Source organism: Jaculus jaculus, chromosome 4 (assembly GCF_020740685.1).
Source record: "Jaculus jaculus isolate mJacJac1 chromosome 4, mJacJac1.mat.Y.cur, whole genome shotgun sequence".
NCBI lineage: Eukaryota > Metazoa > Chordata > Mammalia > Rodentia > Dipodidae > Jaculus > Jaculus jaculus.
Window position 1 is genome coordinate 5,696,456 of NC_059105.1, and position 23,936 is coordinate 5,720,391.

A 23,936-nucleotide genomic window follows, 5' to 3' on the forward strand; every position below is an offset into this window, starting at 1 on the left:
TGTATCACTCCCTCCAGCCTCAGGACACATCACAGAAAAGGGGATGGAAAAAAACTGAGCCAGAGGAAGGAGTGAAGTGTTTTAGAACACTGTCTTGCAAACATGCCATGGCCATCATGAACTCACCAGCTGTGGTTATCAACACGTAACTCAGCCCTTGCATTTGACTGTGCATAGGAGAGAACTTCCTGAGAACTCACCTTTTCCTGAGGAGCTATGAGCAGTTAATGGTCTCTGGGGAAACATTTCCTTCTATGGCGCAGTTACTAGTAAGTTGTTGCCCTTGCTCATGCAAGCAGCACAAATTAAACTCATTAGGTCACCAAAAAAGAAGACAGACATCAAAGTCTAACGTGGACTAGTCTGCACAAGGACAGGTTCAGAAGAGGATAATGACCAAAATATTGTAAGAAATCAACAATGTTTAAAAGGCCCAAAATAAAAAAGTAACCCACCCCCAAAGAAATAAATTATTGTTAGGGTAGGTCTAATGTTAAGTGTTCTTATCACATTTAAAAACTTACTCCTAGGCTGAGTCACTCAGCGGTTAAAGATGCTTGCTTGCAAAGTCTGATGGCCTGGGTGCAATTCCCCGGTACCCACATAAAGCCAGATGTACAGAGTGGTGCCATGTGTTTGGAGTAGAGTCGCAGTGGAGGAGGCCTACTGTGCACATACTCATTCTCTGTCCATCTCTCAAACAAATAAATACAAAAAAAAAAATTTTTTTAATTTTCCTCCTTCAGTCTTGTATTAATGTTTTTCACTAATGTGAGCACATTACTACTTATGTTTCCAAAGGATCTTTCCAGATCTGGAATTCTGACTTTATTCTTTATTCCTGCCTCTCATTTTGATTTCTGAAATCTTACACATAAACCCAACACTCTTAAGAAACTAACCAAATCTTCATTGCTAGGATAATCTCAAACTGTATGTAGGTAGTTCAAAATGTATTGTAATAAGTGAAAAGATTATATTCTAACCTTACTATTATTTAAAGCCCTCTATTTTCATTCCAGCTTTATTTATATTGTCCGATGTTATACTCACATAATCTACTAATTCTGGTCTAAGTAAGGTCAGGAGAAGGGATTAAGTAAAAGGAAGAGGTGTGGGAGGAATGTTAATCAAAATTTAAGATATTATGAGTAAACCAAATGGAAACCTACTTCTTTGGATAACAGTGCACCCAGAAGCCAGGGACTTTTACTTGAAGACCTTGAGTACCAGAAATGAGATACAGTCCAGTGAGTTGTTGGCCAGGGATGTCTGTGATGCTCCCACTACCAAGGCCCTTGGCTTCCCAATAGGGAAGACCCTATTGCTGAAGACTCCACATACTTAGGCCACAAGACACTGAGAAATCAAGCTGGAACTGAGGTAAAAATTTCCTCCCTATTGACCAGCTGACAGAAAGCTAGAAAAGGCTATGCTGCATTCAGCCCTATGGGAGAGAGAAGTCATCAATGGTGGTAAACAACAGTGAACACTGCAAGCCTTAAAACTGGCCACCCAGGACAAATGTGCCAACTGGTGTAATAATGGCGTGTCTGTTATGGGGGAAAACAACTGCTCTGTAACTGAACTGGAGACCCACACTACGGGAGAGAATACAAGCCTGGTACTGAAAACCTAATCAAAAGCCTATGGCAGGGGAGGTCATTAGCCCTAGAGGAGGTGCTATTATCTGGCTAAATGCGTATATAATGCCTATCAAGCTGCCCTGTAAGCACTTTTCTTAAAGTCCATACCCATATATTAATGATATGCTCACTTTTGGTGAGAGACACTTCTTGAATTCAGATGGCGGGGAACACTGGGATACTCAAAAAAGTCACCATAGTGTTCAGTACTGAGACAGGTCCTATCACACCTTCAAAGGCTCAGGGTCCATTGTAGAACATGTGGTAGAAAGAATGCAAGAGCCAAAGGAAGGGTAGGACTGCTGACATTGCACTCTTTCATACACAAAATGGCTGGGATATCCCTGATCTCACAGTGCCTGGTACTTCCTATACAAGGTCATCATAATAGGTGGAAAAGAGGATGACATCAAAGAAAGACTAATTTGGGGGGTGGGGACATGACAGAGGGTGTGTTTGTGAGGGGGAAAGTGGGCATGGGAAGGAATTATAATGATTTATTGTCAAGATTGTGGAAACTGTCAATAAAAAGGTTAAAAAGAAAATTCAAAGTATTACCTATCTTTAAGATACATATTTTGAAATAGTTCATAATTGTGAATTCATACTTCAGTATTTTTGAAACAAAAATATATGTACATCATAATAGGCAAATAAATATTTCTGTGTATTTTGCTTTGCATTGTTAGACAGATTCTAATCTAACCCAAGCTGACCTTGAATGCACTATACAGTTGCCTCCAGTTAGTTTTTAATGTCTGGATTCACATACTTACGTGTGCACATGCGTGTGAAGGCCAGAAGTCAGTGTTGGGGGTCTTCCTCAATTGTTCTTCCAACTTTATCTTCTCTTCTCTTTTGAGACAGGGTCTTTTACTGAACCTGGGACTCACTAACTGATTCAGCTAGACTAACTATCCAGAACATGTTGGTGCTCCTCCTTGTCTCTGCCTCTGGAGACCCAAACCACCAAATCTAGCTCCCACTAAGCAGCACATATGCATCCAATGTTAAAATATAGTAAGAAGAACAGAGAGAATATGAAAGCTCATCAGGTAACAGCCTAACAAGTTAATCACAAAACCACTTCTTTCTTTCATTCGTTTTTTTTTTTTGACCTTCAAAACAAAGACTCATAGTAATTTCAATACTGGGTGGCTGGAGATATAGTTCAGCAGTTAAGAGGCACTTGCTTGCAAAGTGTTTCAGCTCAGGTTCAATTCCCCAGCACCCACCTAAAGTCAGATACACAAAGTGATATATATATCCATGTGGAATTAGTCTGCAGTGACAAAAAGCCCTGGTGCATCCATAGTCTCACTATACCCTAGCAAATATATAAATAAAAAATAAACCAAGCTGGGTGTGTTGGTACATGCCTTTAATCCCAGCACTCAGAAGGCAGGGAGGTAGGTGGATCACTGTGAGTTCAAGGCCACCCTGAGTCTACACATTGAATTCCAGGTCAGTGTGGGCTACAGTGAAACCCTACTTTGAAAAACCAAAATAAATAGATTAAAAAAATAAATAAATAAAAAATGGAATAATCTTTCATTAAAAAATGTCTTTTAGGGCTGGAGAGATGGCTTAGCAGTTAAAGACACTTGCCTGCAAAGCCAAAGGACTCAGGTTCAACTCCCCAGGACCCACGTAAGCCAGATGCACATGGGGTCACAGACATCTGGAGTTCGATTGCAGTGGCTGGAGGCCCTGGGGCGCCCATTCTCTCTCATTCTCTCTCTCTCCCCCCTTCCCCCTGCCTATTTCTGTATTTCTCTCAAATAAATAAATAAAATATTAAAAATGTCTTTTACATTCACATTAGTAAGTTTTTTAATCTTTTATTTGCAACAGGAGAGACAGAGAATATGAACGGGCATGCGAGGGCCTCCAGTTGCTGTAAACGAACTCTAGACACATGTGCCACTTTGTATATCTGGCTTTATGTAGGTACTGGGGAATCAAACTTAGTCATTAGGCTTTGCAGGCAAGCATTTTAACAGCTAAGCCATTCCCTACAGCTCTATATCCTACCCTAATAAATTTTAAGTACATACATTTTACTTCAGGTTTATGGTATGTTTATAGTACTTTAGTAGGTATTAACTCCAAATACATTATTTAATTAGAACAGTCTGAAATATCCAAATACAGAATACAAAAGAAAAATCCCACTTTTAGATAATGATATTCATCATTTTAACCAAGTTAATTTTATTATTAAAATGCCATAAAAAAGTTGAAAATTGCAAAAACACTTACTTCATTTCCATGTTTTTGCAGGAATTCAATTTCCTGTTGTGTAAATGTTGTCATGGAGATAGATTTCACCCTGTGCGGTGGATTTAACCCTCTCCTAAAAAGATAAAATATTTTACAAAATTTACTACTGTATGTTTTTAATATTACAATTCTAATAATTCAAAGCATTTTATTAAACAGATTTAACCTTAGAATTATTTATATCCAATAATTTCAAAGTATTTAACTGCCAGATGTGGTGATGCACGCCTTTAGTCCCAGCACTCAGAAGGCTAAAGCAGGACTATAGTGAGTTCAAGGCCAGCCTGGGCTAGAATAAGATCTTGCCTTGAGAAAACACCCCCCTGCCAATGATATTTTTAAAAACCATTTTAAACTAGTCATCACAGAGGTATCAAAGTAAATCTGAAGAGAGATTCACACTAAGAGCATACTTTAAGCCAGGTGTGGTGGTGCACACTTTTAATCCCAGCACTCAGGCAGCAGAGGTAGGAGGATGGTTGTGAATTCAAGGCCACCCTGAGACTCCATAGTGATTTCCAGGTCAGCCTGGGCTACAGCAAGACCCTACCTCGAGAAAACCAAAATAGAAAAGAAAGCATACTTTAAGATAAATTCATTAACTACCTAATAGGGATGCACAGTACCTGTAATCACAAATACTGTTCTCAGGTATTCATGGGAACCTACATACATGGAAGGCGTGATGATAAAGAATTTCAAAGCTATTTCAGTATTTCCTGTGGGCTGGAGAGATGGCTCACCAGTTGAAGGCACTGGTATACACAGTCTACCAGCCCAAGATTCAATTCCCAAGCCACCCACATAAACTGCACACACAAAGTGGCACAAGTGTCTGGAACGTTTGCAGCAGTAAGAGGCTGTGGCACACCGATACATATACACATAAATAAAATCCTAAAAAGTAAATATTTCCTTGAGCTGGCGAGATGGCTTAGAGGTTATGGCATTTGTCTGCAAAGACAAAGGACCTCGGTTTGATTCCCCAGAACCCACATAAGCCAGATGCACATGGTAGTGCATGCATGTGGAGTTCAGTTACAGTGGGTGAAAGCACTGGTGCACTCATTCTCTCCCTCTCTGTCTCTCAAATAAATAAAGTTTAAAAACAAATAAATAAGCCGGGCATGGTGGCGCATGCCTTTAATCCCAGCACTCGGGAGGCAGAGGTAGGAAGATTGCCATGAGTTCGAGGCCACCTTGAGACTCCATAGTGAATCCCAGGTCAGCCTGGGCTAGAGTGAGACCATACCTCGAAAAACAAAAAATAATTGTAATAATAAAAATAAATAAATATTTCCTTAAAAAAGATAATGATATGTTAAGATTAGAACTACTGTCTTCAAATAAGTTTGAGGCTAATTATTTTTTAAACTACATGAAAGGTAACAAGAGTTTGAGGTTGAATATAAATAACCACACCTCTCCATCAATTCAGGTATGAATTCATAGTAAAGAATATTTTCAATCACCTCAAGAAGCAATAAATGAGCCAAGCATGGTGGCACATACCTTTAATCCCAACACTATATATAGTAAGGATTTGGGTGACAAAGGAGTTCAAGTACCAAAGAATTCTGGATCCAGCTGTTTCTTAAATCTATCTTCCATTTCTTTAAGAGTTTTTCTGCTTGAACATTTACTGCTTTTTTTTTTCCTTTTGGTTTTTCAAGGTAGGGTCTCACTCTGGCCCAGGCTGACCTGGAATTCACTATGTAGTCTCAGGTTAGCCTCAAACTTATGGTGATCCTCCTACCTCTGCCTCCCGAGTGTTGGGATTTGCATTTTGAGAAAAAGAAAGGTTAATGTGGTCTTTGTTGTTACTGTTTTGCTTTGCTTAAATTTTAAACTAATGCATGTTTTTACTTTTCATTTCACTAAATTAGAGTTTTTAACTTGTGTTATCGGTACTTGGTCTGGAGTAGTTTTACCGTGCAAGGCTGTCCTGGTGCATTTTATGATACTGACTAGTATCCCTGGCCTCCACTTACTAAATGTAACACTTCCTGTGTATCAAGCAGTGACAATCAAAAATGTTTCCATGGGGTTGGGAGAGATGGCATAGTGGTTAATGCGCTGCGTGGCTGCACAGGCCTGAGTTCAGATCACTAGGAAAAGCTGGGTATGGGACTATGCAGCTGTAATCCAGGGACTAGGAGCTTCTCTAGCTGAGCTCCAGGTTCAGAGAGACCCTGCCTCAGAAATAAGCTAGAGTGACTGAGGGAAGACCCAGACATCTAAATCTGGCCTCTACACACATGCACACGCACATGCATCCATACACACATGAACATGCATACATGCACACCACACACACATTCCCAGACACTGCCAAACCTCTGGAGAGCAAAATCCTTCCAGCTGAAAACCATTGTTTCTAAATATAATATTTATTAAACAAGATAAATTAAAGGAATTTCTCTGGACCTCTGAGCTATAAATGTTATCAGATTTCAATCTTTTCTAAAAGTTTTGTATCTTTACTCTATACACCAAAATATATATATATACATATATATATAATTTTTCCATAACTTCTATTTCTCTAAATGATAAACAACAAATAAGAATACAAGTTTTACTCTCATATGTTAATGGAAACACCAAGAATGCATATGGGAGGATAGAGGGGTACGCTTATATGACCAAGGTGGGGGATTTTCTGTTATAAGCCACAGTGATAGTGCAACTTCTGTGCAGGGCCCCAAGTGATATTAGAGAGAGGTCTGGCACCACATGAGATGGCACCAGGCCGTAAACTCCAGATCCTCAATGACTGAGGACTTGCTGCTCTCCTGGCTCCGTCTGTTGCTCAGTTAGGAAGCCATCTATCAAATATGCTCACCAGAATGCGTATTGCAAGATGACTGCGCCGTGAAAGCGAGAGGAGAGCAGAATATTTGATTGTCACCTCCATGGACCCTTACAGTGTTTGGGCAATGTGTTACTCAGACAGGATGCCCATCAAAAGACACCGTCAACTCTCCTGTCATAGTGTTGGGTATGGTCTCCATGGACTGTTTGCTATCCAAAAATTCCAGAGAAAACAGCACCTGAGGTCTCATCTGCTTACTGTATTATAGGGAAAAAAGGCTGTCTAGAAATACCTGCCTAGGGCTGGGCATGGTGGCAGAAGCCTTTAAATCCAGCATAAGAGGAGGCCAAGGTAAAAGGATCACTGAGGTCACCGAGTTTGAGGCCAGCCAGAGACTACACAGTGAATTCCAGGACAGCCTGGGTTTGAGGGAGATCTTACCTCAAAAAAAAAACAGCAGTCTAAATAGAACCTTGGGCTGGACAGACTGCTCAACAGTTAGGGCATTTGTCTGCAAAGCCTAATGACCCAAGTTAGATTCCCCAGCACCCACATAAAGCCAGATGTAATGGCACATACACCTGGAGTTCATTTCCAGTGAGATGAGGCCCTGGTGTGCCCATTTCCTCCCGTTCTCCCTACCTGCCTTGCCCCCCCCCCCCCCCGTGTGTGTGTCTTCTCTCTCTGCTTGCAAATAAATAAATAAAATTAAAAAAAAAAAAAAACAGAAATACCTTCCCAAAAAGAGGGAAGAGAAGATTTAAAGACTCAATGATGTCTTCTTGGGCACAACTGAGTGTTCCAAAGAGTTATTCATAATAACAGGTAATGTACACAGGACTGCAGTACTGTGTTGTTTATATACATTTTTTAGTTTGTATACATGAGATGTGTGTACTTACTACTTCTTGATCTAAGCAAAGGTTTGTAAAAGTACAGTATCTAATCTGTTACTCCCACTTCTCCATTATTTGTCTTTTTTAAAATATTTTTTTATTCACTATTTATTTATTTATTTGAGAGCGATAGACACAGAGAGAAAGACAGATAGAGGGAGAGAGAATGGGCGCGCCAGGGCTTCCAGCCACTGCAAACGAACTCCAGACGCGAGCGCCCCCTTGTGCATCTGGCTAACGTGGGTCCTGGGGAATCGAGCCTCAAACCGGGGTCCTTAAGCTTCACAGGCAAGTGCTTAACCACTAAGCCATCTCTCCAGCCCTATTTGTGTCTTTTGAAATGTGTACATACATGTAGAGTATTCAGTGGTTAAAGGTCCTTGCTTACAAAGTCTGCTGGTCCAGGTTTGCTTCCCCAGCACCCACATAAAGCCAGGTGCATGTGTCTGGAATTCAGGTGCAGCCCTCAGCAGCAAGAGATCCTGTTGCACACGCGCGCGTGCGCGCGCACACACACACACACACACGTGCAAATAAATATTTTTCAACATATATATGTATCTATCACAACATAAAAAATATGCCTGGCATGGTGGCTCATGCCTTTAATCCCAGCACTTAGGAGGCTGAGGTAGGGCCAGCCTGAGACTACATAGTGAATTACAGGTCAGCCTGGGCTAGAGTGAGACCCTACCTTAAAAAAATAAAAATACAAGTGTAAACTATGTGTATGCATAGATATATGTGTGTGTATATGTATATACATATATAGATATAGACACATGCATATATGAATTAAAGAGTAAAAAAGTACAGCAACAAATAACAAAAAATGAATTCTATGCTGTATAACTTGGCCAGCACCATATAAGTTTATGAGGTAGAAGAAAATAAGTAACTGGACTAGAACTTTGCTCATTTAATCTCATTCTATTTCTAATTGTGTGACAGACTATATCTTTTGAAATATGCTTCACTGTTTAGTAAATAATTGCACACAGCCTCTAGCAGTGTTTGGATGAACGTGAAATGAACACAAGTAAAACTATGATTTAATGGGTGGTCAAGGGGTGCACTTTAGTGTTCCCTGAACTGACTACTTGGAGCTTTTATTCAGTTTCAGGCAGTCAAAGCTATGGGGAGTCTAGGCATTAGACAAGATCAGGAGTTGTTTGTGTGTTTATCAGGAAATCTTTGGAGAAGCTTTGAGTTTCCATCTTCAAGAAGCTCCACCCAAGGCACTTAGCCCTCCATGTCCCCAGGTCTAGCCTGTGCAAAGATTAGTCTTTTGCCAATTAGCTTGATCTCTGTATTTCCTCCTTTCTTTTTCCTTCAAAAGGAGATCTGATGAACCAGACATACAGTTGTTGGTTAAGTATGCTTAGGTTATACAAAGAACAACAACAACAACAAAAATGAAGATAATTAATCCAACAGCCACCAAAAGTGGAAGGCTAAGTGTGAAAACCAGGAGGATGGATTAAGTCAAGACAATCTGTTGGGGAAATCCTGGTGTCAAGTTATTTTTTTAATATTATTTTGTAAGACAAGCACTGTTTGTCTAGTTTGGTCATATAATCAATATTTATACTAATATAATTATGTAGGGACCCTTGAAGATGCATATTAATTTTGTTTTGTGTAAAGATTTAAAGATAGGGGTTATGCATATGGATTTATGTCTCCAATCACAACTTAAAGCAGCCTGGAGCTGAGTGGCTTGAATTCGGTCCTTAACATACGTTGTGGTTGATTTCATGAGCTGTACTCAGGTTAGCAGTTTTTTGGTCTACCTCATGTTGTATGGCAATGGTACTTGTTACTTTACACACAGCTTGATATACAAAGTGTGTTGTTTGAGTACATTAGGTGACTTTTGTCACTGCCATGACAGAAGCAGCTAGGATAAGAACAGCAGTGACTATGGTGACTGAGAATATCAAAAACCATTTAGGTCTGTTGGAGTATTGTATTACTTTATTAATTTTAGTAAGAGTCCTGGATTCTTTTTTAGGCTCAGTCTAATTTGAGATAAGGCACAGGCCTCACGAACCATGAATACACAAGCAGGTAAAACACAGTCCCAGCTGGAAGACCACAGAATAGGAAATGTTTTCTTTCTGTGCAATATTAAAAGGGTAAGAAATACATGTGGATGGGGGTGCAAAGGTGAGCTGGTCCAGTGTGGTGGTAACAGAAAGTAACTAATGAGAAACTTTACTTTTATACATTTACACATTGACTAACTTTAAATACATGTGGATGGGGGTGTAAAGCTGACCTGGCCCAGTGTGGTGGTAATAGGAAGTAACTAACGAGAAACTTTACTTTTATACATATTTACTTTCCCACATTGACTAATTAAAAAAGGCAGAGCCAAGTTACCAAGTAGAGGTTTATGGTGGTCCTTTTCCCAAAAAGGGTTAGGGGCTGGATAGCCCTCTTCCTCCCCATATAATGTAATCATTGCTATAGACTATTAAGCCATTGACATAAGTATGGACAGAAAAAGAATGATTATGTTTATCATGAATCCAACCTTTGGGGCCCCAATCAATAATAGAATAATTTTCTAACCAATTAATATGTTCTGCAGGGCCCTAACCCATTTTTCATGGGAATTTTTTGCTATTTAGGATGAGAGTCTATGAACAGAGCAGTGGGGTATGGGAGGCTGAAAACTTTTTTTTAAATCATGTGTATAATTACCTGCTACCAAAAATCAGCTTGGCTGGTTTTTAAGTGGAGCCAAATCTGTAGCTTGGGCATAAGGCATAAATTATTAGAACCATATATAATGGCAAATGAGTGGACCAATAATTGATTTCTGAGGGTGAAATGTGGGTAAGATTAAATTGGTTCATTTCAGAAGGCTATTGCCTCCTAGCCAAGAAGTGACATTAGTGAAAATAGGGAAGGTCGGATCCATCCATTTAATGGGTCCCCATAAAGGGAGGTCAGCAATGAAAGCCCAATATGCAGTCCCCTTGGCCTCCGGACGAAAACATTACCACACAGGAAATGACTACCATCATGTTCACAAGCACAGACAGCAGTAAGACGTTAGGCTATCCTGACATAGTCAGAACCACCTCAGTCTAATAGGAAAATGTCTTCAGATTCCATCCGGTCACAGTAGGGCCTTCCTGGTCTGTGGCAGGAGCAGAGGGCTTGGTAAGATTGACTTGAGTGGCTCTCAGTTTGAACAGCCATGAGACCCTCTTTTTATGATCATTTAAAAAGTTACAAGTGAGCCAGGTATGGTGGTGCACGCCTTTAATCCCAGCCAGCACTCAGGAGGCAGAGGTAGGAGGATCATCGTGAGTTCGAAGCCACCCTGAGCCTACATAGTGAATTCCAGGTCAGCCTGAATTGGAGGGAAACCCTACCTCGAAAAAACAAAAAAAAAAAAAAAAAGTTAAAAGTAATGATAGTAGAATGTAGTTTAGTCATGCATGACTTTGACCGTATTTTTATTCTCTATGCTTTTTGTTTAAATTAACATGGGTTTTTGGCTTAGCCTGTGCAAAGATTAACCTTTTGCCAATTAACTTGATCTGCACAAATAATAAACACTGACTAGACATGGTGGTGTGCAAGCCTATAATTCCAGCATTTGGGAAGGAGAAGGAAGAGAATCATGAATTCAAGATCATCTTCTGCCACATAGCAAGTTCAAGGCCAGCATGGCCAAAAGACCCTATATAGAAAATTTAAAAAATAAGATTCAACATATTACTAGACAGAGTAAGAGCCAAAGCCTTTTCCAAAAGATAAAAATTAGAGCCCTGAAAGTTTAAAAAGCCAACAAACTGGGGGCTGGGAAAATAGCTCAGCTGATAACAGCATTTGCTGCTCAAGCATAAAAGCCACAAATTCAATTCCTCAGCACCCACAAAAAAAAAGGCAGGGCATGGCTACACACACCTGTACTCCAGTCCTATGTGGGGGCAGACTGGAGAGTTACTGGGGCTACTGGCTAGCCAGCATGACTGAACATGCTAGGTTTGGTGAGAGACCCATCTCAAGGAAACAAGCAAAAGACAACAGACCTTCCTCTGCCCAGTACACTTTTGTGTGGTGCACACACTCAGGCGTACAGCACATGCATATGCCACAAAAAAGGACAGAAATTCAACAAAAACTCACCTGAAGAGAGATTAAAGGCTGGAAGACAGAGAGAGGAAAGGGAAAGGGGGTTGAGGCAACATAAACATGCAAAGAACAACAGAAAGAGAAGGAAGAAAGGGAGGGAAGGAGGGTGAATAAAACTCAGGCAGCCTACCTAACATATTCCTAACCAGTTCAAAGAAGGAAGTGAACTAATGAAGAAGTTGAGATAATGGTTCAGATTTTTAGTGCTAACAAAAAGGGAAGCAACAGCACAGGTAGCTAATAAAATTAGTACAAATAAAACTATTCAGAAACATTTTGATGAAGCCTCAAAGACTTTAAAGATAATTATAAAGAAAACACAAAGAAAAAAACCAAAAGTTGACATATAATACTTTTCAATAAAAACATGAGAATATTATCTTCAAGTGTGTGTTGTGAATCAGCTAAGTAAGCTATTTTTGAAGTATGAGATAAAATGGTAAAAAATTCAGATTCAAGAGAAAAGGCCTCCAGAAGATCTTAAGCCAGGTGTGGTGGCACACGCCTTTAATCCCAGCACTCGGGAGGCAGAGGTAGGAGGATTGCCATGAGTTCAAGGCCACCCTGAGACTACGTAGTTAATTCCAGGTCAGCCTGGACCAGAGTGAGACCCCACCTTGAAAAACCAAAAAAAAAAAAAAAAAAAGATCTTGTATGCAAGGAAGAGACCAGTCACTGGCAAACACACAGGCAAATCTAAAGTAATATCCTATTACAGCAATACCAATTCTTTAAGGTATAAAAAACCAACATGGGCCAGGCGTGGTGGCGCCAGTATTTGGAAGGCAGAGGTAGAAGGATCACCAAGGGTTCAAGGCCACCCTGAGACTACATTAGTGAATTCCAGGGCAGCCTGAGCTAGTGAGAGGCCCTACCTTGAAAAACCAAAAACTAACATGTTTGCCAACCATAATTCTTGTGAAAGCACTTTGTATTTATGAGGCCCATGTATTACAAAATTAAACTAGTGTTGATCCTACAATGTTATTATGAACAGTACTGCTTCAACAGTGATTATAAAATGTGAGATTTGCAGCTTCCAACCCACTAGAAAAGTTAAGTCAAAACCAAACAAAAAAATAAACTGTCTATGTTTTCATAAAATTAAGCATAAACCCCCAATATAATCTAGTATTTCATTCTAAGCATTTACTCAAATGAAATATTAATCTGTATTTACCCCAAAATTTGTATATTGATATTTAAAGCTGTTCTATTCATATGTATCAAAATCTAGAAATAGGCCAGTTGCTTCTCAAATGGGGAATGGATAAAATAAGCAAGGGAATACTGCTCTGAAGTAAGTAGGCACAAACGGTTAAAATATAGCAACTAAGATTAATGACAGCTATGCTGAGTGAAAGCAAACAACTTGGAAAAGTTGGTTCCACTAAAGGGACATTCTCAGAAAAGACAAAAGTACAGATGTAGAGCCAAGGCCTGAAGAAAAACAGACAGCGCCAAAGCCAGGCATGGTACACACCTTTAATCCCAGCACTTGGGAGGTAGAGGTAGGAGGATTGCCCTGAGTTCGAGGCCACCCTGAGATTAAGTTCCAGGTCAGCCTGAGCTGGAGTGAAACTCTACCTCGAAAAACCAAAAAAAAAAAAAAAAAAAAAAAAAACCCAGAAAAAAAAATAATAAATCAAAATGTCTCACAAATCTCCAGGGTGCATACTACCACACTGGTAGTTACATGAATGCATAAAACTTCAGATTCTTGAAACTGTACACAAAAAATACTTTATATAAAATAATTGAGCCAGGTGTGGTGGCACACGCCTTTAATCCCAGCACTCAGGAGGCAGAAGTAGGAGGATCGCTGTGAGTTTGAGGCCACCCTGAGACTTCATAGTGAATTCCAGGTCAGCCTGGGCTAGACTGAGACCCTACATCAAAAAACCAAAAAAATAAAAGTTTGAGACAGGATCTCATGTAGCCCAAGCAGGCCTCCAAATCATTATGTAGAAGAAGTGAGCCTTGAACTCCTGACCCTCCTGTTTCCATCTCCCAGGTGCTGGGCCTACAAAATGTGTCTGCATACCCTCTAACAGATCACCTTCTCCACCTCTCAAATAGATCAAAGCTGAAATGTTACCTTTAACATGTATTCCTGGAAACAGATGCCCTTTCTCTTTATGGCTAACCCTAGCCTAGCTATCTATGAATTTAATGTGTGCAAAACACATTATAATTATATTAGTAATTATATTACTATATTATATTAACTGTAATTATATTAATAATTATATTACTACTTATTATATATTATTACATGAAATGCATGATATATAACAGATACATGATTATATATTACATTAGTCATACTATTTGATGAAAGTATTGGGCAAGTAAACCATACTCTTTTCTCAGGGCCAATACTGAAGCACCACCCTTTCCATATCCTAAAATACACATTTAGATCTCCTATCCCGAGCAAAAAAAAATGCTTGACTCACTTAGGAGCAGCCATATTGATGTTCAGAAAGCATATCTGCCGGTTAAATAATTTTAAATTCCAAAGTAACCTACTCATGCAGCCCAATGTGCTTCTGTCGTATGATTAAGTCATGGCCAGATCCCCAGGAGTTTTAGTTTTAAAGACCACCGCCCAGGTGTGACTGCAACCAGATGGTGTGACTCATGCTGCATGTCCACCAATATGCAGGCTTAACGGTGCTTCACTCTTGCAATCTGAGCTACATAAAAAGAAAGCTTATTCAATTAATTTTATTGTTTTTATTCTACTGGGGGAGAAGCTGGTTAAAATATTTTAATTGGCTATGGAAATGTATGTGGTTTCTAATACTACTAGCAAAAGTAATAGTTAACTTGCCATTTAGCTCTATTCCAATCCTCATCGTTTACTAAAAATATTACACATCTCACATAACAAAAATTACAGATTTAGAACCTAGAACAGATAAAAGATGTCTTTTTATTTCTCTTCTAAAACCTATGGGCTTCAAAGGAAGGAGTCTGTACGTGATCCCTCCAGACATAAAATGGCCTCAATATCCATGACCTCATAGTGCCTGACACTACCTACACAAGACCATCATTACAGGAGGAAAAGACCATGACATCAAAATAAAAGAGAGGGCTGGAGAGATGGCTTAGCGGTTAAGCGCTTGCCTATGAAGCCTAAGGACCCCAGTTCGAGGCTCGGTTCCCCAGGTCTCACGTTAGCTAGATGCACAAGGGGGCGCACGCGTCTGGAGTTCGTTTGCAGAGGCTGGAAGACCTGGCGCACCCGTTCTCTCTCTCTCTCCCTCTATCTGTCTTTCTCTCTGTGTCTGTCGCTCTCAAATAAATAAATAAATTTTAAAAAAAAGAGAGACTGATTGAGATGGGGAGGAGATATGATGGAGAATGGAATTTCAAAGGGGAAAGTGGGGGGGGGGTATTGCCATGGAATACTTTTTATAATCTTGGAAAATGTTAATAAAAATTGAGAAAAAAACTGTGGGCTTCAAGATATGATAGGCAATGAATTGTCCAAAAGATTAAACTATCCAAAGGAAACTGTAATACATATATAAACATAAAATAAGCCACAATTGTTATTTGAGGGTTTTCAAAATGCCACACCTACCACACTATTAGGTAACATGGAGGCAAGCATCTAGAAAACAATTCTGGAGAACAAACAGAAGTTAATAACCCTGCTCAACAAAATCAAAACCGTGTTCTCTATACTCACAACACCCACTGAAAGTCAGCAAAGGACTGAGAGGATATTATCCTATAAGAGACAAAGAAATAGAAAAGCACACAAATACACTGCAGGTCTTTCACAGCAAATTTTGGAAGCTAAAAAGTAAATATGAGCCAGGCTGGTGGTGCACGCCTTTAATCTCCGCAATTGGGAGGCAGAGATAGGAAGATTGCTATCTGTGAGTTCTAGGCCACCCTGAGACTACATAGTGAATTCCAAGTCAGCTTGAGCTAAAGTGATACCCTACCTTGAAAAACAAAACAAAACAAAACAAAACAAACACATGTAAATATACCAAGGAAGGGCCTATTGCCCCAACTTCTAGAGGTTGAAGCAGATCAACTGAGCCCAGGTGTTCAAGATCCCAGGAGGGAGGGAGGGAGGGAGGGAGGGAGGGAGGGAGGGGGACGGACGGGGGGTGGGAGAAGGGGGAAGAAGGGGAGAGGGAGGAGGGAGTGGGTAGAGAAGGGACAAACAGGAGTGGACATGCCAATAAGAGCTAACTGCAGGGAAAGCCAAAAACAGAAGTTCCTCACAGTGAGATCCAATGGAGGTACTGGTACTCACCCCATGATCTCAAAGAGCCCTGGTGCAGATGGAAGACTTAGGATGGGTCAGAAACCATCACACTCTGTTCCAACACAGCAACTAGCCTACCAAGTCCAGGTATGCTATGTCACCGCCCTGCCCCCTTTCCTCCAGCGTTTGTGTTCTCTCATTTTTGCTGGGCATGATGGCGCATGCCTTTAATTCCAGCACTCTGGTAGGCTGAGGTAGGACCACTCCAGGTCAACCTGAACAACATTGAGACCCGGTTTGAAAAAGAAAAAAAGTAGTTTTTTTCTTCCATTATGTTTTAAGTTCTGTTTCTGGGACTGCCTCAATTCCCCTTCACTGCTGTGGACTGACTTAGAGTTGCCTTGGTTTATCATGTCACGTGTTTGGTGTTACAACTTGTGCTTTGGGAGCTAGGACATTCATTGTGTTTATTTCTTCAAATTTTATTTATTTATTTTGTCTCCTCCATATTCCTTCAGTGTGAAGGCTTGCACTATTCAAGAAGGATTAAATTGTTGAAGGGTTCCAGGGGAAATTAAGCTGGGCATGGTGTCACAAGCTTTTAATCCCAGCACTCAGGAGGCAGACACAGGATGATCACCATGAGTTCAAGGGCAGCCTAGGAACAGATGCGACCCTACCTTAAAGGGGGGGGGGATTATCTAGGACTATGCATACTGAATAACAGATTCTTTGTCCCCAATCAACTACCTCAACTTAGCTCCCATGACAATGGATGCCAGGCTTTTTCTTTACCCAAAAAGATGCCAGCAATTATCTCTGAAGTGGGAAGAAAAAGTGAGATGCTGCACTAGCAGACACCAAGAGTCTCTCAGGTGGTGAGCTCTTCAAGTCTATAATGAAAGCATGGTCCCCAGGGGCTGGAGAAAGGTCAGTCGTTACACTTAGGCCCTCAGTTCAGACGCCAGCACCCATGCCACGTGTGGCAGTGCATGGCTGAGGGCCTGGCACAAGAAACGCCGTCAAGAGGATCGGTGGCGCCTGCTGACTAGCTGGTCTAGCTGAATTGGTGGGTTCAAGGTTCAAGAGACTCTATTCTCATCAGAATAAGGTGGTGAGCAACTGAGAAAACACCAGCATTGACCTCTGGCCTCCACAGCACAGGCACACACATGCACACACAATGGCCTCCAACAAAACTACACTACAAAAATAAGAAAAAAACTAGAAAAAAAGTTGAATGGAGAGTAAGAAAGCTAAAAAAGCAAAAGAACTTGTGGTAGAAAAAGTGGGTCACTATGTAGTGAGCAGAAAGGTGAAGTATCTTGTGAGACAGAAGATGTCCAGGTGCTGACAACACTCATGAGTCGGAAGAACACCCAGTGTCCACTAACTGAAGCTGCAAAGGAAGAGACAGCACACAAAGAAAATCTTGAGGCCAATTAAGACCCATGCCTGCAAAGCCTGACAACCTGAGTTTGATTCTCCAACACCTATGTAAAGGCAAATGAACAGAGTCACATGCATCTGGAGTTCAATTTGCAGTGGCTAGAGGCCCTGGTGTGCCCCATCAATATCCCCCCTCTCCCTCTCCCCCCCCCTCAGTGTGTCTGTCTGTCTCTGCTTGAAAATAATAAAAATATTTTTTAAAAAAAAGAAAGAAGCTGGTGTACTTGCCTTTAATGCCAGCACATGGGAGGCAGAGGTAGGATTGCTGTGGGTTCAGGCCAACCTAGGACTACAGAGTAAATTCCAAGTCAGCCTGGGCTAAAGGGAGACCCTAACTTGAAAATCAAACAAACAACAACAAAACAAAACAAAAAAAAATACAAAGAAAATCTTCATCTGACAACAAATCAAAGACAAAAGATGCTATTAGGCAGACGTGGTAGCTTACAAGTAGAATCCTAAGGGTGGGGTGGGGAACTGAAGTCAAAGGATTACCATGAATCTGAGGTCAACCGAGGCTGAAGTGAGACCATGCCTCAAGAGAGACAGGGACTAAGACAGAAAGAGATGCTGCAAGGTCTGCATCCTGAGTGAACAAAGAGAACCAGACAGTGGCAGAGAACCAGCATTTCTTATGAATGGAAGTCCCAGATGAGCCAATTTGGTGCTGACAAGGGGTGAATCTGAAGAGATGCTCCTTCTGGTCCAGAGGTGAAGCTCAGCCACTGTCTGCATCTGGGCTTATATCTATATATACACATAATACATGGGTCTTGGGTTTTGAATTACTAATGTTAAAAGAACCATATTCTAATAAAATCTAGTTTTGTATATTGGTTCTGAAAGACTTGACAAGCTGTTGGAAATACCTGTTTTGCATAAGAGCACTGGCTACTCTGAGCTTCCGCCTTTAACAAAACAGTATTTGATGCCGACTTATCTCTTCTGCACTGAAGACCAGCTTTTTCTAAATACCGAGGAAATTTTTCCCAGTCATCAGTCAATCAGAACTTATTTTTAACTGGTATGCAAAAGGATATTCTGGGGGGTTTTGCTGGCCGATGTGTATATACATAAAATGCCTATGAATGTGGTATTTTAAAAATTTACCCATACAAAACCACAGGTGATAACAGATGATCATGAGATTCCATTATTGTGAACAGCCCAAAAAAATCACTTTCGGGTATATCTAAAAACTTTTCTGAAGCCATAACCTTTCAAATTAAATAATCTTGTACTTAACAGGGTGGTGTAGGTTAAATACTTTAAAAGCAGCTACAACAGAATTCACATCTCTATCATTGTAAATGCAACAGTGTATTTGCAAAATTCCTGAAAAAAATTTTATCACTGCCAGCTCCCCACCCAGATAAGGAAAACAGACAAATGCTGGTTAGTTCTAATTAGTGAAGTTTTAAGGCTAACATCTGCGTTCATGCATACCCAAGATGACGTGTGGAAATGTCACCACACAGTGAAGGATGGTGGTGGTGTTGGGCGCTGCTGCAAAGCTGCACAAGCATGGTGAGGTCAACAACCGCCCTCATGTGCGGTCCTCACCCAACTCCATTTCCTCATGTCGGCCGTCTTTCAATATTTGAGATACTGGTTCAGCAGAAGCCAGGAAAATAACTGTAGTATCAGAAAGTTGTCCTACTGTACACTGTTTAATTGTAAATAATGGTGAACAGTGGTCAACAAATAATTCTGCATTTCAAAAAATGATCTATCACACTAAACAAAAGACCTATGCCATAGCAGTAAATACTTCAAAGTAAATTCAGAAAGGCAGAGATAACATATTATAAATATTCCCCAAGAAGAAAGCAATGTGTCACAATGAGTCAGTGTGAGGAGAGTAACATCAGATTTCTCAACAGCAGCACTGAGCTTAAAGGCAACTAAACCGGTGTCTAAGAGTTACAGATGGGACTGGAGAAATGACTCAGCAATTAAAGGAGCTTGTTTAGACAGCCTCGTGGCCCAGGACAGATCCCCTGTTGCCCACACAAAGCCAGATGCACAAAGTGGCACATGCCATTGTACTCACTCATTTTCATTCATTTTCTCTCCCCCCTCTCCCACCCTCCCTGCAAATAAATAAATACAAATGTGTTTTTTTAAGTTCCAAAAATAGTTTCAAGTTCCAAGAGTAAAGTATTTTCATCTTTGTGAACACAGGTAACTGTTAAAACAAGGGCAGAATGACACACGTCCAGCCATTTAGCTCCATTCACCTCTGAACAGTGGAGATCCCGGCAGGGTCCAGGAATCCCCAGGATGAAAGCTAACACCCTCTGGATGACAGCTGTGCAGAAGCCTGGAAAGCAGCAAAGCCAGAAGCAGAATCCATGTATCAAGTACCTGACACATCTCACCGTGCTGGGAGGAATGGAAACAGTAACGAGCAAGCGCAATGCTGAGCAATTGGAGACAGGGCAGAGGATGGCGGGGAGAGAAAGCAGGAGGCCATTGCTCCCACAACACAAAAATCCATAGGTGCCGAATCTGAAAACTCAAAGCAGGGGGTATTATCTTAAAAACAATAAAAATGCAATAAATATGGAAGGAGGGAACAGCCTAAAGAGCTCCTGTCACTTTCTTTGGTAATCAAAACTAGGAAGAGGGCTGGAGAGATGGCTTAGCGGTTAAGCGCTTGCCTGTGAAGCCTAAGGACTCGGTTCCCCAGGTCCCACGTTAGCCAGATGCACAAGGGGGCGCACGCGTCTGGAGTTCGTTTGCAGAGGCTGGAAGCCCTGGCGCGCCCATTCTCTCTCTCTCCCTCTATCTGTCTTTCTCTCTGTGTCTGTCGCTCTCAAATAAATAAATTAATTTTAAAAAAAAAAGTAAAAAAAAAAACAAAAAACTAGGAAGAAGTGTATGCCATCTGTCATGGCCTTACTTTTTTAAATTATACACAGTATTCTTTAAGTGACAACTAAAATTGGATTTAAATGAAAAAGGTAAAATAAACCAAACGAGAAGTAAACTTTTTGCTCTTCAAAATCAGAATTAGCCGGCATATACTTACAGGTTATCTTCCTTAGAGAACAAATGTCCCTCTAATTGAGGAACTTCGACAAGTCTCACAGCTTCAGACTGGACAGCTGGCTCAGTGGTTAGAGTGCTTGCTGTGCAAGAACCAAAGACCTGAATTTGATCCAGTGTCCTTGGAAAAAGCCAGGTGTAGCCGCGCAGACCTTTAATCCCAGTTCTAAGGCAGACAGAGTTCAATGGTCAGCCAGGCTAATGAAAAGCAAGCCGCTGTCCAGAGGGAGACCCTGGCTCAAGGAAGTAAAATGAAAGAGCAATAGGACACATGACACTGTAAAAAAAAACCAAAACTACAGCCTCGTTACTTCGTACTAGTCATCTTCTCGAAACAGAAGTGTTTCAAGTAAGAATAAACAAGATTAAGCTTGAAAAGCCGGGCGTGGTGGCGCACGCCTTTAATCCCAGCACTCGGGAGGCAGAGATAGGAGCATCACCATGAGTTCGAGGCCACCCTGAGAATACATAGTGAATTCCAGGTTAGCCTGGGTCAAAGTGAGACCCTACCTTGAAAAACAATAAACAAAACAAAACAAAAAAAAAGTTTGAAAAGAAAATGGAAAAGTTTCCTTTTTTTCCACCTTAGACTACTGATTTTCATACTTTATCCACCAAAGGGCTTATGAAACTTAACAAAAAATAGATAAAAATGCTTTAGAATCTGACCACTAAAAGGAAAATTCTTTTCCTTTTTACAGCATGATTCTCTGTAACTGCAACACGCAGCCCTGTCTCTTCCCCTAAACTACAGAAGAAACCTCGAAATGCCCACAGACAGGGTCACGTGTGTAGCACTCCCACCCAATTTCCTTAAGACAGTGGTGGTTCTGACTCTGCAAAAGTTCCTTTCATAGAGCTCAGATCTCTTGACCTTCATCGTAATCCTTGGAGTGTGCTCGAGGTCCTTCTGGTACCCCCAAGAATAAGCAACCATGATGACTGGAATGTGTAGTTTTTGACCTCCTCCTCTCCTATATTCTGAAAATTCAAATAAATATCCGTCAGCAACATAAATCTAAAGAACATCATTTGGTTCATGTTAACTTGGGAATCTGGAGTAATAGTTCTCCAAAGTGAGGTTATAAAGCATGCCATAGGAACCTGTTAACAAACTCAAATGTTTTGAAATTTGTCTTTTTATAGACTGAAGAAATCCACACCACGGTCCCTAGACCATCATTACTTTGACTAGCTGAATGGAAAATGTACACTAGAGAAAAACTGGAAAGGTAAAGATGCCTCATCCTGGAGCTCCACAGAAAATGTGCAAAGACAAGATTGAAACTGTCAGATAGAGAGACCAGCGCGCTTCCCAACAGATGCTACAGCTACCGGGGTGCACAGAGACAATAGCTTTCAAAGTGGAAGCCAGAAGTCAGCAAATTCCTTAAGACAATATTTAAAGTATTTTCATTTATAGCCCAGTTCACTGGTAGTATTTAAAACTATAACATAAATATAATCTAAACAAACTGTACTTTAACTGCTTTGAAACTAGAGACCAAAGTGTTTATAATTATCTTGTGTCAAAAATCATGGGCAGGGCTGGGGATGTGAATGCCTGCTTAGCTTGCATGAAGCCCTGAGTTCAGTAAACTGAGCATGGTGGCACATGCCAGTAATCCCAGCACCAGGAGGCAGAAAAATCAGACACAGACAGCTTCAGCTACACGAGAGATTATCATAAATTAAATAAGTATATATGCCAGAAATTATACCAGTCTGTCTGCCTGTTTTTAGGAGTGTTCTGGCACATATCTATAATAGCACTAAGGAAGTAGAGGCAGGAGAATCGTCAATTTAAGGATACCCTCAGGTTCACAGTGAATTCAAAGCCAGCCTGTATTACATGGAACCCTGTCTTTAACAAAACACAAAAAAGGGACTAGGGATGCACAAACTCGAGGTTCAATCCTCATTATAGCATAAATTAGACATGGTAGCACATGCCTGTAGCTGGAGAGGTGAGGGTAGGAGTTCATCAGACGTCCAAGGTCATTATTGGCTACACAGTGAGTTCAAGGCCAGACTGGGGCCTGGTTAGGCCCTGTATCAAAAAAAAAAAAAAAAGTAAATCAAATAATTAATTTAAATGTACAGTTTGTTTGTTCGTTTGTTTTAAAAAAGGTAATTCTGGGCTAGAGAAATGGCTTAGAGGTTAAGCGCTTGCCTATGAAGCCTAAGGACCCCAGTTCGAGGCTCAATTTCCCAGGACCCACATTAGCCACATACACAAGGGGGCGCATGTCTGGAGTTCGTTGACAGTGGCTGGAGGCCCTGGCGCGCCCATTCTCTCTCTCTCTCTGCCTCTTTCTCTGTCTGTTGTTCTCAAATAAATAAATAAAAATAAAAGAAAAAAAAATTTAAAAAAAAAAGGTAATTCCTTTCCCCAGTCCTGGATGAAACCCAAGCCTCATGCTGTGCCAGGTCAGAAACCCTACCTCTGCGCTACACATCCAGTCTCATGAAGACAAAATTTTACTTTTAGCTATGATTTAAATGATTTAGAGTGCCTGATCGTAAGTATTCTACAAAAACAGAACCTGAAGAATACCAAGAAACTAATTAGAATACATCTTGTGTGCCTTAGCAACAAATATTTAAACTGCACCTAAGCGAAAATCTCAGGTTTCACCATTAGAATTCAGCAATGGCAGTTATGTACCTCAGCATATCCAAGCACATGACAGCAACCTGGGGGAGGGCATGACAGCAGGGATTAGGTATGAATCTAGCAATATTAACTAGTAAGAAGATGGCAGCTTAATTTAAACACAGCTACTGCCAAACAAATGATAAAAGGCAGGTGACCACTGTAAAATTCAGAACTTATGACAGTAAACACTACTTACTTACTCTACAGTGGTATTTTACCATGTGAGTCAAGCAACAGCAGCTACCATACCCTAGCTTGTTTTTCACCCTTAGTCACTCAGTCCTCAAGCACAGTACGTTTTTGATAAGTAAACACAGTCCACACACTGCTATTTCAATTCTCTTAACAACCCCAGAACTAAACTGTAAATTCTGATCACAAATTTAAAAATGAAGCCAAGGGAATGAATCCAGGTCAACCTGCACATGGTGGACTTGCTTATCATCATACTAGGTCACAAGCTCATGACAATGTCAAGAATCTGGCTTTGTCTTCTCTTAATTATACAATGTCATCTACATAGAAAGACATATTATTAAGCTCAATAGGTGTTCTATCCTTCCTGACCTGTTTTCCAGCATTATGGCTTTTCCAAGACAGAGATCCCCAGGGGCTCTGACCCTTCAATATGCAGTATTTGACCCCATCCTTCCTTCACAAAAATCAAGATTTTTGATTTGGAAACTAGAGACCCTTGCTCATGAAGTCAGGTAGATGATGTATCCTGTAAAGGCACTGGTTCCAG

The 23,936-nt window shown here is 40.6% G+C and overlaps 1 protein-coding gene across 7 annotated transcripts in view; it reads right to left on the minus strand.

The window, feature by feature from the left end:
- Agfg1 (ArfGAP with FG repeats 1) overlaps positions 1-23,936 on the minus strand; it is a 73,137-nt gene that overhangs the window by 46,372 nt on the left and 2,829 nt on the right. For all 7 annotated transcript variants that reach the window (XM_045147847.1, XM_045147846.1, XM_045147845.1 and 4 more), the window contains exon 2: positions 3,909-4,002. In XM_045147847.1, coding sequence (XP_045003782.1) covers positions 3,909-4,002 — 94 coding nt within the window. The remainder of the gene's footprint in view (positions 1-3,908; positions 4,003-23,936) is intronic.